General features: G+C 48.5%; 1 protein-coding gene across 3 annotated transcripts in view; it reads left to right on the top strand.

Moving 5' to 3' along the window:
- LOC146286663 (exostosin-1) overlaps positions 1-15103 on the top strand; it is a 122650-nt gene that overhangs the window by 100428 nt on the left and 7119 nt on the right. For all 3 annotated transcript variants that reach the window (XM_084699775.1, XM_084699777.1, XM_084699776.1), the window contains 3 exons: positions 2920-3038; positions 3261-3356; positions 12338-12427. In XM_084699775.1, the coding sequence (XP_084555901.1) occupies positions 2920-3038; positions 3261-3356; positions 12338-12427 (305 nt within the window). The remainder of the gene's footprint in view (positions 1-2919; positions 3039-3260; positions 3357-12337; positions 12428-15103) is intronic.

Raw genomic sequence — 15103 nt, forward strand, 5'->3', positions numbered from 1 at the left:
AATCAATTCACATTGTTGTTTTAGTTTCTATTCTGACTGTGTGTTGATTTACTCAGAAGTGGACATGAGCGTGTGGACACCAACAGCTCTCTGGGAAAGCATCTCACTGTTAATCTACAGAGTGCAGGTTCAAATCCCCCTCAGCGCTTTGGAGGAGAGCTAATGAATACATTCTTATCCCCAAGGTAACAAATGAAACACAGCTAGCTACTGTACAATGAAGATGATTAGAACAGCCACTTAAGCTCGCTCTACCACCAGAATAGCTATTATTATTAGCAGGCATTGTTCCGGAGTGTACGTTATTGTCTGCACATCAAGCTGTTGAGTGGTCAACAGATTGAAGCTAATAATATTCAGCCGGCAGCGGCAGGTTCATAAAAGCCTTTCACTGCATCGCATGTAGCCACCAACAGGAGAGGTGACTCTTTCGGCACTGCACCTGCTACTGCCGGGATGTTGTCGACGGTGTTCCTGTTACAACATGTCCTAAATCACCGCTTCACGACGCGAAGCGCTGGAAACAACAGCTGTGTTTCCATGGCTACATTTCCAGGTTTCCTCCTGTTCTTTTCGAGCGGTTGTTGTTTTGGTGTTAACCGACGATGTTGCTGTCGCACACACACACACAGCCCTCCCCCCCCCCACGCACGCACACACACACACACACTATTATAACATGGTGGGTATGCAAGCTCCCCCCCCGTCTTTAACACCTTCTCATCTCATCTCGCTCCACTAATCACCTCGTGAAAGGTGTTCCTCCTCAAGACATCACAACAGAACACTCGGTGTGAGTGCCCCCCCCCCCCCCAGGCCCTCCAACAGCTTGTCTCACAGCAGCCCAACAAAAGTTCAAACACGTCGAACCACATGTTAACTCGTCCCCCTGCAAAGTGACTCGTGCTAATGACCTCCACCCTACTGCAGACCTGACTCCACCTTCCGCCCCCGGGATCGTGCGGAGGTGCAGACCTAAACCGGGAGAAGCTTCTCCGTCCTTTTCAACTCCCGTTTACGTTTTGACGATGAACGTGTGCCGGGATTAAACTACCATGTATGTGGTATTCCTTGTCCTCTCCACGGTTCTGAATTCACGATGTCCTCGTTGACGAGGTGTTCTCCTGGATAATGCTGTCGCAGCTCTCAGAAGGACTGATTCCACATGGATACATACGGCCTGGGGGGTGTAGTGTATTGCCACACCATGACCATGTGTCATACGAATGTCCCCAATTAAATGACACAAATGACATATTACAAAATTGCAAATGTACAACAAATCTTTTTTTTTTTTGGGGGGGGGGGGGCATTTAGTCCAGTGCTTCTGTGGTTTTCAGTGGTTGTTTAATTTATTTAATGTGTCTTGTCCATATATTAAAGCAATAATGATAGCAAATAAAACATTATAAATCATTAAATAATAAATTATTTATATGGCCACATGTTAAAATAAGAAATTTAAGACACTTTTCAGTCCTACTTATACATTGAAGCAATAATGATAACAAAGGCAGCTAGGTGCTCACCGTGTTGGAAATGGCGAAGTATCATACCAAAGGCTCAAAATTATTGTATTTGTAGGATAATTATCGTGCATCTGGCAACACTGAGAAGGCGGTTGACCAATGACAGTTCTCTCTACAGTCAGAGCAGAGAGGGGGGGGGGGATTATCCAAAAGTTGATCAAATAAATGGTTGTGCAATAGTTTAGCTAGAGCCAGCGATTAAGGGTTGGCATGCTTAGTGCTTGAACTCGAGATGATTAGCATAAGGGCTCATCTTGCTTTAGCACAACCAGCTGTACTATTTCAAATCTGCCAGTGCAAGAAAGGAACGTTCACTGTGAGAAAGTGTTTCGGAGCTGCATCTCTCCTGGAGCAGTCTGAGAAGAGAATGTTTACATCATGATTGAGCCTCCCAGCTGGTGAACTGGAAAGAAACCAAAGGTAACTAAGCAATATTGGATCAATGCTTCGCCGTACCTTGCTCCAATTGAAAATCTTTTCTCTTTTTTTTTTCTTTCCTTCAAAAAGGCTGTCGCAGAAACTTCTCAAACTTTGATCAAGGTTCCCTCCATGAGAGTGACATGAAAAACGTTCTCTCTCCTTTTCTCCTCCTACTTGTTTCCTAGTCATGGTTTAACGTTTCAAACGCTTGTTTGAACTGCACTTGAAACACACAACAGCGTGAGAACGTTCCCCAAAGGATGGATTCGGAGACAACTGTTCCAAAGGCAAAGCCTTCATCAAAGCCTGCTAGGTCGCTCTAACAGGCTGTAAGGAGGGTCCAGAATGCTCCAGGTCTCAGTCCTTCTGTTGAAGCCAGACCTTCAAGCACACGTCCTGGTGTGTTTGCGGGATCGCATCCTCATAATACCCAGAAACCACCAGAACACACAACACAGCTTTGTTAGGACACACCCCGATCGCTCTCTGCAATAAACAGTTTAACCCCTACACATTCTAGGGTTCGACATACGCAAACATCTCTCAGCTGAATAAATATGAACGGCTGTTCGCTGGCAACCATCGAAGGAAGCTCCTTTTTATCCAGGCCCAGAAGGGAGTGTGCAGCACAGGGGACTGTTGTGTTGCGCTGGGAGTCTGTGGATGGTCCACAAATAGATCCGGGCCCCATCCGGTGGGGCGGGGTCTCTGCCCTCCGTCAGAGAGATGGATGTGGCGACAGGAGGAGCCAGACTGGTCTGTTTAACCGATGAGAGGGCGAAAGAGAGGTTGAAGATATTAGTGGATCAATCGAGGGAACAGCTTTCGAATGGTCAATTCGATGCGACTGTGTTTATTCATGGGAGTCATGACGCGGTGCCGGTCATTTGCATGGACTAATACGGTGATGTGTGTTGTCGGATGTGCGTGCGCGCGTGTGTGTGTTTATCGGTGGGGATGTGTCCTCCAGGTAAAAATCCGTCCCAGGAATTCACGGCTGTGATTCAGGCAGTGACTCCGCTCCAGGCCCAGATCAACCCTGTGGTCAAACTCATCATCGCCGTCGCCAAGTCCAAGTTCTGTGCACAGGTGAAACGACGGTTCTTACACACAGAACATCCCGCCGTTGCTCACCTGCTCCTGGAGCCATTTATCTGGAACAACCGCATGGCTCATGTTTGAAATGTGTCATTCAGCCCACACACTCGCACGCAAACACACACCCACGTCCTCCAGTCCACGTAGGGTGACTTTCTTGTGTGCGTGTGTGTGTGTGAACTTGTATGGGTGTGGCTGTGGTGTGTGTTGCAGGTCGTGGTGCTGTGGAACTGTGACAAGCCTTTACCACCCAGGAACAAGTGGCCCTCCACCAGTGTGCCTCTCAGTGTCATCGAGGGACAGACCAAGGTGATCTCACCACACTGCTTCACAGTGACATAACGCTATTATTACACAGGCAGGAATCTGTGCGTCATCTGTGTGTGTGTCTGTGGCACGATTTTCGCTACAACCGCGCATTGTCTGAAGTTGAACATCGTGTGTATCTCTCAGGACCGAAGGAAATGCAGTGTCACGTGTAGCGTCAATTGGATGAGCCGCACTGCACTTGTATAAGCAGCCCCCCCAACACAACCACGGGGGAAGTTGTAAATATATTCTAAATGCACAGGGTGAGGCCCACTGTATCTGTCAACACATACACCTTCACACGGCAGTCACGTGACATTCCAATCCAAATGTTCGAGGTTAACATGAAGAGACACAGCTATAACCATAGAGGTGTTCATGCAAATCACAGGTGTTAGGGATTAGGAACGGCACACACACTTTACGTCAGTGACCCACACTGGAGTTGTACTTGGTCAAATGTTATCGGCATTTGATTCCACACCGTCAAGCGTGAAGCAGACTTGGTGATATATTTATTGTTTATCTGCCTCTAAAAGAAGGTCAATGCGGTGAACTGGACACATACAGTCAAGCACACACTTGCCCCGGCTCCAATGTGTTTTCAATCAGAATTCTGGATTGAAACTGCTGCGCTAGTGATTTGAGACGGTACACATTCTCAGAACCCGGCACGCCCCACTCCCACCTCCCCCTCTGAGCGTTACCCTGGTGATTGTTTTGATCTGATCCTCGGTAGCCTCTGCATCTCGGTTTTGGGGATTCTCATTCGGGAAGGGTCCCGCATGATGTCATGTCCTTATGGGATGGGACTAATATCTCCTTCCCTCCTGTTCCCTCCTCTCTCTCTCTCTCTCTCTCTCTCTCTCTCTCTCTCTCTCTCTCTCTCTCTCTCTCTCTCTCTCTCTCTCTCTCTCTCTCTCTCTCTCTCTCTCTCTCTCTCTCTCTCTTTTTAACCTGTCTCTCTCTCTCTCTCTACTCTCTTTCTACACTCTCTCTTTTGCTCCCTTTCACACACACGATCCCTTGAAAGTTTAGTCACTGACTTACCTGTAAAACACATGAGAGGGTTGTTCCTCCCCTGGTAAAAAGACAGAAAGTAGAGCTGACTAGTCATCCATATTATTGCCTTTTTCTCTCGCTCTCTCTCTCTCTCTCTTTCTCTCTCTTTCCCCGTAACGCCTAACCAACATCATTGCCTCTAAACCCAGTGGCACAGACCCTAATTGATTGTGTTTGTTTGATGTAAATGCAACAATGGAGAAGAATGAGTTTCCTCTCCTCTGGTAAACAGCTTTTCGGCGAAAAAGGCGTCTGTGGGCCTGTAATTACCCGCCCAGAGTATTTTATGCAGCCCAAACATCTGGTACACGCAGTAAACTCCACACACACACACACACACGCGCGCGCACGCTCCGTCCCTGAACGATATCAGTTGCGAGACGCCGAGCTAAACAGTCAAATCAGCTGAATCCAGAGGACTACCTGGAGAGGGAGCAGTTTGGAACAGTTTGTGCCTGTGTCTGTCCAGAGTGTGTCTTTGTGTTTCTCCATGGCCGTCCCCCATCTTGTGTGTAAAATGCGGCAGGGTGATTAGGTTGTGTTCGGGGAGCTGTGAGCTGTGCAGCAAAGCAGACCCAGTCTGTTATCTGGACTAGGCTCCTAGATTGTTTACCTCCTCTCGAGGCCAATGCATGCTTAAAACAATGACCCTGTGTCTGTCTGCGGAGAGGGGCTATGCTTATTGTGCATTGGTATGCTAGGCCCAAATCTGTGCAAGGCTAAATCTGCTCTACCATGATGGTGTGGTGGAGTAGCTACAGTGACCGGGGAGTTATGTCTGTATGTGTGTGTGTGTGTGTGTGTGTGTGTGTGAGAGAGAGAGAGAGTCCTGCAATGTTGTGAGCAAGCCATGTTTGAGATGTGGGTTCAGCACAGGCCTCTCTGACAGGACGTTGAGGAACAGAGCTCTCTCCGTTCTGTTGTTCAGTTTCCTTCTTTTAGCCCTTTCTCTATCTCGCCTTTTCTCTTTTCCTCTCCACTTGGTTTATCTCTCCACTTGGTCAATATTGTGGACTCTCTTCGCTTTATCGCTCCCTCGCCCCGCCCTCTCCCCCCCCCCCCCCCCTCTCTCTCTCTCTCTCTCTCTCTCTCCCTCTCTCACTCCCTTTCTATATCTCTCGCCCTCTCACCTCTCTCCCTCTCTCTTTATGTCTCTATCTCCCCCCACCTCTCTCTCTTTCCCCCCCCCCGTCTAAATCTCTCTCCCCTGCTCTCTCCTCCCTCTCTCCCCTCCTCTCTCCCCCCTCTCTCCCTCCCTCCCTTCCTTTCTCGCCCCTATCCCCCCACCTCCCCCCCCCCTCTCGCCCCCTCCTCCCCCTCTCTCCTCCCCTCCTCCCTCCCTCCCCCTCCTTCGCCCCCTCCCCCCTCTCTCTCCCTCCCTCCCTCCCTCCCTCCCTCCCTCCCTCTCTCCCTCCCTCCCTCCCCCCCTCTCTCGCCCCCTCCCCCCTCTCTCTCCTCCCTCCTTCTCTCTCCTCCCTCCCCCCTCTCTCGCCCCTCCCCCCCTCTCTCCCCTCCCTCCCTCCCCCCCTCTCTCGCCCCCTCCCCCCTCTCTCTCCTCCCTCCTTCTCTCTCCTCCCTCCCCCCCTCTCTCGCCCCCTCCCCCCTCTCTCTCCTCCCTCCTTCTCTCTCCTCCCTCCCCCCTCTCTCTCGCCCCCTCCCCCCCTCTCTCTCCTCCCTCCTTCTCTCTCCTCCCTCCCCCCCTCTCTCGCCCCTCCCCCCTCTCTCTCCCCTCCCTCCCTCCCTCCCTCCCTCCCCCCCTCTCTCCCCTCCCTCCCTCCCTCCCTCCCTCCCTCCCTCCCTCCCTCCCTCTCTTGCAACTAATCAGACCCGGGCAGGGTGTCAGGCATCCCTCCATTAACCCTACCTATTGATCCGCTCGTGTTTCCTCCGCCAGGAAGCGCCACCCGTCCGACGGTACTTCCCCTCGTCGTGTTCCTGCCATGCGAGGCTAATTAGCCTGACCTGCTTTGACGGTGCACTCTGGGGCATAGGTTCCTTTTCTCTCTCTCCCTCTCTCCCTCTCGGTCTCGGACTCGGTCTCTCTCCTTCTCTCTCCCTCTATCTCTCCCCGTCACTCTCTCTCTCTCTCTCCATCGTTCTCGCTGACATCATATCACTGTCCCTGCTCTCTGTCTTCCACTCGACCACTTGTCCAACTTGCCCGCTGGCTGGTAATTAAACACTGCATTGACTGGTGAGGTGTTTGTGTGTGTCTGTGTGTGTGTGTGCGTGTGCTGGAGTGTGTGCGTGTGTGTGACGGCACAGCTGCGTGTGGGTGGTGGCAGGGTGCGTGTGCTCCTCCAGAGTGATGCTCATTAACACCTCGATATCTCCCCTCCTCTTCTGACGGTTATTTTCATCACACGCACACACACACACACACACTCACACATACACACATTCACATACACACACACGCAGATTACAGGATGTCTCATCAGAACACGGGGTACTGAGGCCGGATAATCAAATTAGCGGCAACCGTCCTTGCGTCCAACCTGCTAGGTCGATCCCCTTCCTGTGTCTTCTGAGGGGTGAGACAGGCAGGCGCCACTATGTTCCCTAATGAGAGGTGAGACAGACACCACCGTGCTATGTGAGTGAGTGGTGAGACAGGCAGTCAAACACCCTATTTTCTGTGTGAGGGGTGAGACGGGCCGGCGCCACTGTGTTCCCTAATGAGAGGTGAGACAGACACCACCGTGCTATGTGAGTGAGTGGTGAGACAGGCAGTCAAACACCCTATTTTCTGTGTGAGGGGTGAGACGGGCAGGCGCCACTGTGTTCCCTAATGAGAGGTGAGACAGACACCACCGTGCTATGTGAGTGAGTGGTGAGACAGGCAGTCAAACACCCTATTTTCTGTGTGAGGGGTGAGACGGGCAGGCGCCACTGTGTTCCCTAATGAGAGGTGAGACAGACACCACCGTGCTATGTGAGTGAGTGGTGAGACAGGCAGTCAAACACCCTATTTTCTGTGTGAGGGGTGAGACGGGCAGGCGCCACTGTGTTCCCTAATGAGAGGTGAGACAGACACCACCGTGCTATGTGAGTGAGTGGTGAGACAGGCAGTCAAACACCCTATTTTCTGTGTGAGAGGTGAGACAGGTAGACACCACTGTGTTCTCTGCATGAGCTTGTCCTCACCAAGCCTCCTCCAGCCCTCAGAGCTACAGGACAGGGGTCCGTGAGGGTTTAGGTTGGTTGAGGGGCAGTTCTATGGGCGTATGTGAAGCCCTCTGTGACATGCTTGCGTGTAAAAAAGGCTATACAAAGACGTTTGATTTGACAGTATTACACATCAACGGATAACGAATCTGCAGGGTTGTTCCGTTGGGTTCAAACCAGGTGCGGGGTCAGAGGTCAGGGGGTCAGGCTGAGCGCAAAAAGTCCAACGGCAGACACGTCCTCTTCCGTGAACAGCCGCGCAGGTCTGAGAGTGTGAGGCCCTGGACAGATGGCCAGGCTGCTTCTGGGTGGTGGAAACCGTTCGACTACAGATGGAGGTTGATTTGTCGCAAACGGACGGGCTGTGGATCCCTCCGACGATTCTCCTTGAGGTGACAGGAGTCGTGAGAGAGATGGAGGGAACGAGAGATGGAGGGGTGGAGGAAGGGAAGGAGGAAGAGAGAGAGAGAGAGAGATAAGGGTCATGCCTGGGGTAGTGTGGGCGCATCTTTATCTTGAGCCCGGAGGACAATGCATGGATAGCAGCCAAGGGGAAGGACAGAGACCAGGGAGGGAGAAAATGACCATGGGAGAGTGCTGGCAGAGTGTAAGCACGACGGAAGACAGGGGGCAAAAAAGAACGATGGGGGGGGAGGAGGGACTGATAGGTTGAAGGACAAATGCTCCCTGAAGATATTCTGACTGTACCATATCTATGAGACAGACAAATCCTGAAGGTATAGTATCTACATATGTGTGTGTGCTCGTGCTCACGTACGTGAAACTGAGAATCAGGACTGCAGGTCAAATAGATAAATAATCTTTAGGTTTCTTTATTGGTGGGGCCATTTATAAATAATACAAAACACACTGTACCACCTGGTTACCATGATAAACACCAGCAATCTAGAACACGGATACACACACTGCTAAAAGACACAAGCACAATTACCAACTAACCACCCTCCCCCTTTCACACACACACACACGCACACACACACACACACACACACACTCTCTCTGTGACTATCTAATGCGATACCTAAATGCAAAGTGCAGTGCTCAGCTAAATGAAATACCATTTAGTGGGCCGTGTTAGTGGGGAGGCTGTAGATGGCTTGTGTTCTGCGGTGTAATTGTTTTGATGGTTCCCAAAACTAATTACTGTGCGATGCTATTGATAAGAGAGTGATGATGTTTTGTTGGGACTCCGGGCTATGACACTCACACACTGCACTGTGAACGTGAAACACACACAAACTCAAACACGCGCGCACACACACACACACTAATGCTGCTTTAGCAGAAATTGTGGTTGACAAAAGAGAATGCAAGAGGTGTTAAGTACTTTCTTTCCAGCACGGTAAATATTGTAGTGAAAGAGGGAAATTAAACTGCAGGATGGGATTCTCAGCAGAAGAGGGTGATTGTTCTGTTTATTGTTATGATATTGTGTATTTTGTGTGTTTTATGTCCATAAATAACCTTGTTCCTTTATTGTCTTCCGTTCGTGTGGTTCTTCCATTATTTATTAGGGTACAATTATTTCAAAGTGCATGTGAACTCGTTACCACCTGCACAACAGTACTTTCTAGTCAAGGTTGTCGGCCCAGTACATTTCGATTAAATACGTTTTGAGCCAATACACAATTTGATACCCTTTACATTTTGGTGACCAATCAGGAGTGAAATGTACAGTACTGGTGGTAAAGGGATATGCCATTTCCATATATGGGAGTAGTCACACTGTTGTTCGGCCGGCTAGGATGTTAGGTGTGAAACTAAGATACATTGCTATTGTTCCTTATGAATGACTCACTCTTCCAAACCAGCCCTTCACCCCATATGATATCCCATGCTAATGCAATAGCAGCAGTAGAATGTGTGCTTTCCCAAATTAAAAGTAAACTTTATACCCTTTCAATGCTTGATTTCTTATTAAATCCACGTAAACAAAACACGTTACAATGAATCCAACAAATAATCTGCACCATTGCAAAAGAACCACACAATTTGTTTTAGAACCATCTTTATTCCAGTCAAATTCATAGTGGTATATATTGTAAATGCATCAGTGTGAACTATATTTAAAAACTATAACTCTTTTTGGCAAATGTATGCCTGATTACAAGTCTTTAATATGAGTAATTTATTCCTAGAACCCAAACAATCAGATGTCATGACAACCGACTACAGAGACATAAATCCACTTAGAGACCAAATTATTCTAACTTTTCCATTCACTGTTACGCATTCAGCGAGCCAAAGCTAGCCCCAGCTTTTTACTCGGAACAAAAAATGCAAAGGCTCATCGGCAATCAATTGATGTGTCTCATCCTTCATATAATGATCCTCTAGGTTTGAGGAACTAGGAGGCCAAAGGGGTGGAAGGAGGGAGATGGTTATTCAGTGGGTATATAATCCTCTGGGGCTAGGCATCAGAGGACTTAAGAGTGACGGGGCTTGAATGGTGAGGTATTTGTGAGTGTGAGTGCATGTGTGTGTGGTGGAGGGATGGTGATGGTACGTACATTTGAGTGTGTGTGTGTGTGTGTATGCATATGTGCATGAGTGTATGTACGCGTGTGTGTGTGTGTGTGTGTGTGTGCTTTCGAGCCCTCCCAGGGAGACAGCTGAGGGGGATTACAGTGATGGCCTCTCAGACGACTGCTAGCACAGACAGCTGACTTCCTCAGAAGGGTGTTCTCTCTAATACCAGAGGATAGAGCCCACTGCAGCCAAGCTAACTGCAACATCAACCAGAGAGAGAGGGAGACATGAAGAGAGGGAGAGAAGAGGAAATAAGAGAAGAGAGGGAGAGTGAGAGATGGAGGGAAATAGAGAGAGAGAAAAAGAGAAAGAGATGAAGGGAAAGAGAGAGAGAGATGGAGGGAGGGAGAGAGAAGAGGGAGAGAAAGAGATGGAGGGAGAGAGTAGGGATAGAGATGGGGGGAAATAGAGGAGAGAGAAGGGAGCGAGAAGAGAGATGGAGGCAGGGAGAGAGAGAGATGGGAAGAGAGACAGAGTAGGGAGAGTGATGGGGGGAGGTGGAGAGAGTGGGGAGAGAGAGGGGAATTGACGCAGAGAACAACCGAGAGAGGAATAGAGAGAGTGAGACAGAGGAGAAGGGAGGGAGAGAGAGACCACTAGACAGACACAGACAGGGAGAACGGTTCTGCCACCTGTCATTTCAAATACAGTGGGCCTACTGTATCTCTTACATGGAGAATCAAAGAAGCAGCCATGACTGCCATATTAGCATAGGCTCTACTAAGATTCAAATTGGTCTGGCCCTCAGCCTCCTTCAGGACTAAATTCCATCTTCAGAGAGGTCATTTCCTGTTTGCAATGACTTGTCCTTGGGTGAGGAAGAGCTCCCCAGGTGGACTTTGGAGGAGCGGGCTTAAGTTCCATAGAAAAGCAAAGAAATGTAATTCCTCTGACTGAAGCTGTTGAACCAAAAGGAAGAAACGCAGACTTGTATTTCAGTCTGAGCAAGATGAAAGTGCGTGACAGGGTTATCAAGAGTTCAGTTGCAACCGTCTTGTGTGAAGAAAACTGACACAGTTTGTCTAATTTATCCAGTGTTATCTGTTGATTTTTTCAAGAGTTTATCAATGACGCCCATTTGAATTCGGTTGACTCAATATAGTATGACAGGAGGAATAGGAGAGGGTATGTGTGCACCTGGAGAGACTCTCTCATTAAAGGGGTCATTGACTGCAAAACCGAGTTTACCTTGTCATAGTTGAATAACGACAGTTCGGTGGGTAAAATGGACATACAGTGAATCTCAAAGTCCATTGACACCTCTTTTCTATCTAAATCTCACAATTTGAAACTGCTGCTGTAAAATGAGCAGTTTCAAAAATCCACATTTGTGACGTCACAAAAAAAAGGTGCTCCTCCGACCATATTGTTCATCACAACCGCAGGCTGTAGTATGATTTTGTCGCTAATGGTCATTAGCAATGCTAACGTATCCTGTATCTAGCATAGGTAGAATGTGTGATGATTTCGTTTATTGGCAATGGGGCTTATGCGTTATTTCGTTATCATTTCAAATGAAACTAGATCAACATATTGATTGCTTCATTCGTTGTAAACCAACCAATCAGCTCGCGGCTCATTTATATAGTCATGAGCATACCATAAAAGGGAGAAAACCTCTCATTTTATTCCAGGGCTATTTCACAGGGTGCATTAGGGCGCATAGAACAGCACCCGGGCCATTTTAAGCCCAACCAATTTACATACCCTATTCAGAGACCTTAAGGAACAGTATGAAATACCTTATAAAATCAGAAAATGACCCCTTTAATGAATTCACCTGAAATGTATTCATCTTCGTAACCCAAGTATTCATCCACTTAGCCAGAGTACTCATCTGCCATGGACTCATGCACCTAGCTTGAGTACTCATCTGCCATGGACTCATGCACCTAGCTTGAGTACTCATCTGCCATGGACTCATGCACCTAGCTTGAGTACTCATCTGCCATGGACTCATGCACCTAGCTTGAGTACTCATCTGCCATGGACTCATGCACCTAGCTTGAGTACTCATCTGCCATGGACTCATGCACCTAGCTTGAGTACTCATCTGCCATGGACTCATGCACCTAGCTTGAGTACTCATCTGCCATGGACTCATGCACCTAGCTTGAGTACTCCCACTGCCTGGGGTAAACCCATTTGACTAATTTATCTTTCTTTTCATCTCTCTTTCTCTCCATCTCTCCCTCCCTCAGACCATGAACAGTCGTTTCTTTCCTCATGATGTCATCCTAACAGATGCCGTCCTCAGTCTGGACGAGGACACTGTCCTTTCAACCAATGAGGTAAGACTTCAGATTCTGTCAGCCAATGAGGTACGTTGTATTCTGTCCAGCCGGCCAAGCGTTGCCTCCAGGACAAAACGTTATGATGAGAGTTTGATGCATGTTTTTGTTGATTCGCGGACCGGAAACAGGATGTGGTGTCACAGGCATCTGGGGTGACGACATGCAGCTTAATGATCTCTCCTTTTGACTGACACCCCCCCCCCCCCCAGAGAAGTAGCTAACATCTGAGAACTGACAAAGCTGGGACATGGGCTGGACTCTCAAAGCGACGGGTCATATTACGTTTCTTCCCAAACACACTCGCCACCGTTTAAAAAATGGCGGCCTATTTAAAGACCAAGGTAACCTCTCGCAAACTGACCTTGCTGCTTAGTCTGTCACTGCTGCGTGACAACAACACACAACTTGTCTCCAACATCTTCGATCTTTCGCACCAATCCGAAGTATTTTCCTTTCTGTAGAGGAAACTTGTTGATTGTTTATGATCCTCTCTCATGCAGAACAGTGTGGTGTGGTTTGCTACTCTCTAAGCAGGGTGGTTCCCCCACCCGGACAGGCGTTATGTTCAATCGAATTCTCCTTTTTCTTGTATTCAATTAGTCCCTATATGAAATTTGCACACTGCAGAATCAGCAAGACTCTAAAACTGTTTTTAATTGCTTTTCCCCGCAGAATCTAATTACAGGTTATTGTTACTGAGTGAGAATTCTAAATGGAACCTTTCAGACTCCTAGTTCAATTGTACAGCCCTGTTTACTGCTGCTGGAGCACCATTGTAATCAACGATTTATGGTGCAACCTTGCTCAATCAATTCAGCCATTCATTTATTTTTCAAACTCAAAAACACCATTCCTGATTCTGTCCTCAGTGATTTTACATTTCCCATCAATATTGACATGAACTGTTACACTATTGACAACCAGTTATCCATATTGATCTTATCGTGTTAGAACCCCCCCCCCCCTCCTCTTCCATTCAGTAACAAAGCACAGACCATAACAATCCACCTCTCCTGCTGTGTAGGAGTTGATTGCAGCTTTTAAAGGTAAATCACTGGCCGTGTTAATCGTTAATGTCATTGAGTCACCAGAGACGTTAGCAGACCAGCAGCCCAAGCCTTCCGGGGCTCTCTCGCTCTCTTCTTCTTCTTTCTCTCTTGCGTATCCTCCTTTTCTCCGTTCTCTCACGTTCTCGCTGCCTCTTTCTCCCTCACACCCACTTTCCCTGTTTCCCTGTTCCCCCCCCCCCCCTCTCTATCGCTCTCTCTCTTTACATCTCTCTCGCTTATTTCCTCTTTACCTAGCCCCTTCACTCTCTCTCTCTCTCTCTCTCTCTCTCTCTCTCTCTCTCTCTCTCTCTCTCTCTCTCTCTCTGTCTCTCTCATCACCTGCCTTCACATCTCTCAGCCACACTTGCAGCCAATTCCACAAGCACCGTGATGAAAGGCATATAAGCATGTGCTTACTGCCCAGGAGTGTGTGTGTGGTCTTGTTTTACTCACCCACAAGGTCAGTAAACTAAGAGGAAATTTAGCTCGTGGGGACATAACTTGGAGTGCTTCTTGTAGAGGGTTTTAGAGTTTGGGTTAGAATTCATGTTAGGGCTAAAATGACATTAAGGGTTATGGTTAGGGGTGAGAGATAACACAAGGGGAATTGTTAGTTTGCACTGGGGAAGTCAAACAAACTTGTGTACGCGTGTCCATGCGTGCTCTTGTGTATGCCAAAGTGCAGGTGTGCGCATAGGGAAAATTGCAAAGGCCTTTGTCGTTTCAGACATTCAGGAGCTTTTGTGAAAGCCGTCCACGTTTCCTCCCGACGGAAACCGCTCTCTCACGCCTCCCTACTCCGCGATCATTACACCGTCACTCTTTTGATTCAGCCTCACCCCAGCCAGCCGGCCTCGGGCCCTCCTCCGGCTCCTGTTGACAGAGACCGAGGTCAGGGGCTGAGGTGAGGCTGGAGGACAGAGGGCCAGCTTTCAGACTGAAGTACTTGTTGTTTTTAACGACGTCCGATTGGTCAGTGTGTGGACAGGGTTGAGACAGCGGGGGTGATAACGGTCGAGCCCGGAACTGCCGAGTTTTGGTCTCAGGAAGGGATCAGTTCTGTTGGTTCCTGGTTCCTTTGATGTCCGTATCAAGGGAGTTCTGAGTGGGCGGGTACCCCAAGTCATTTCTCTCTGGGCAGTTTATTCGTTCCTCATTCGATCGTTCCATTCCAGGAAGTGGTGTAGTCCAAAGTAGCAGAAAGACTCAATGTACCAAGCCACTTCCTTCCCAGGTGCTATCACCCTCCACCCATGTATCACATGTCATTTCATAGAGCTGACACTGGATATGGACCGTTGCCTATCGGGTAGACCACACCTCTGATTACAGGCAACGTGAAGTCAATTGTGTTCTGTAGATTTGTCAAATACCTAAAAAATGTCCTTCAAATATTGACCCCTTGTGATGCGTTTGTGTGGGATGTGGGTTGTGTACTGTTTGACATACTGGTTCTGTGTGGCGGGGGAGGGGACTGTGTAGAAAGACAGGATGACATGCAGGAAAGGGCCTGGGCTGCATTCGAACCCAGGCTACTGCGGTAAGGCTTTAATCTATGTGGTACAATAGGAAATAATGGTTCTTTATTAAATGAAATACTGGAACACAAATATACGGTAAACCA

The sequence above is a fragment of the Hypomesus nipponensis genome, chromosome 6, assembly GCF_054491055.1.
Source record: "Hypomesus nipponensis isolate SF chromosome 6, ASM5449105v1, whole genome shotgun sequence".
NCBI classification, from domain to species: Eukaryota; Metazoa; Chordata; class Actinopteri; order Osmeriformes; family Osmeridae; genus Hypomesus; species Hypomesus nipponensis.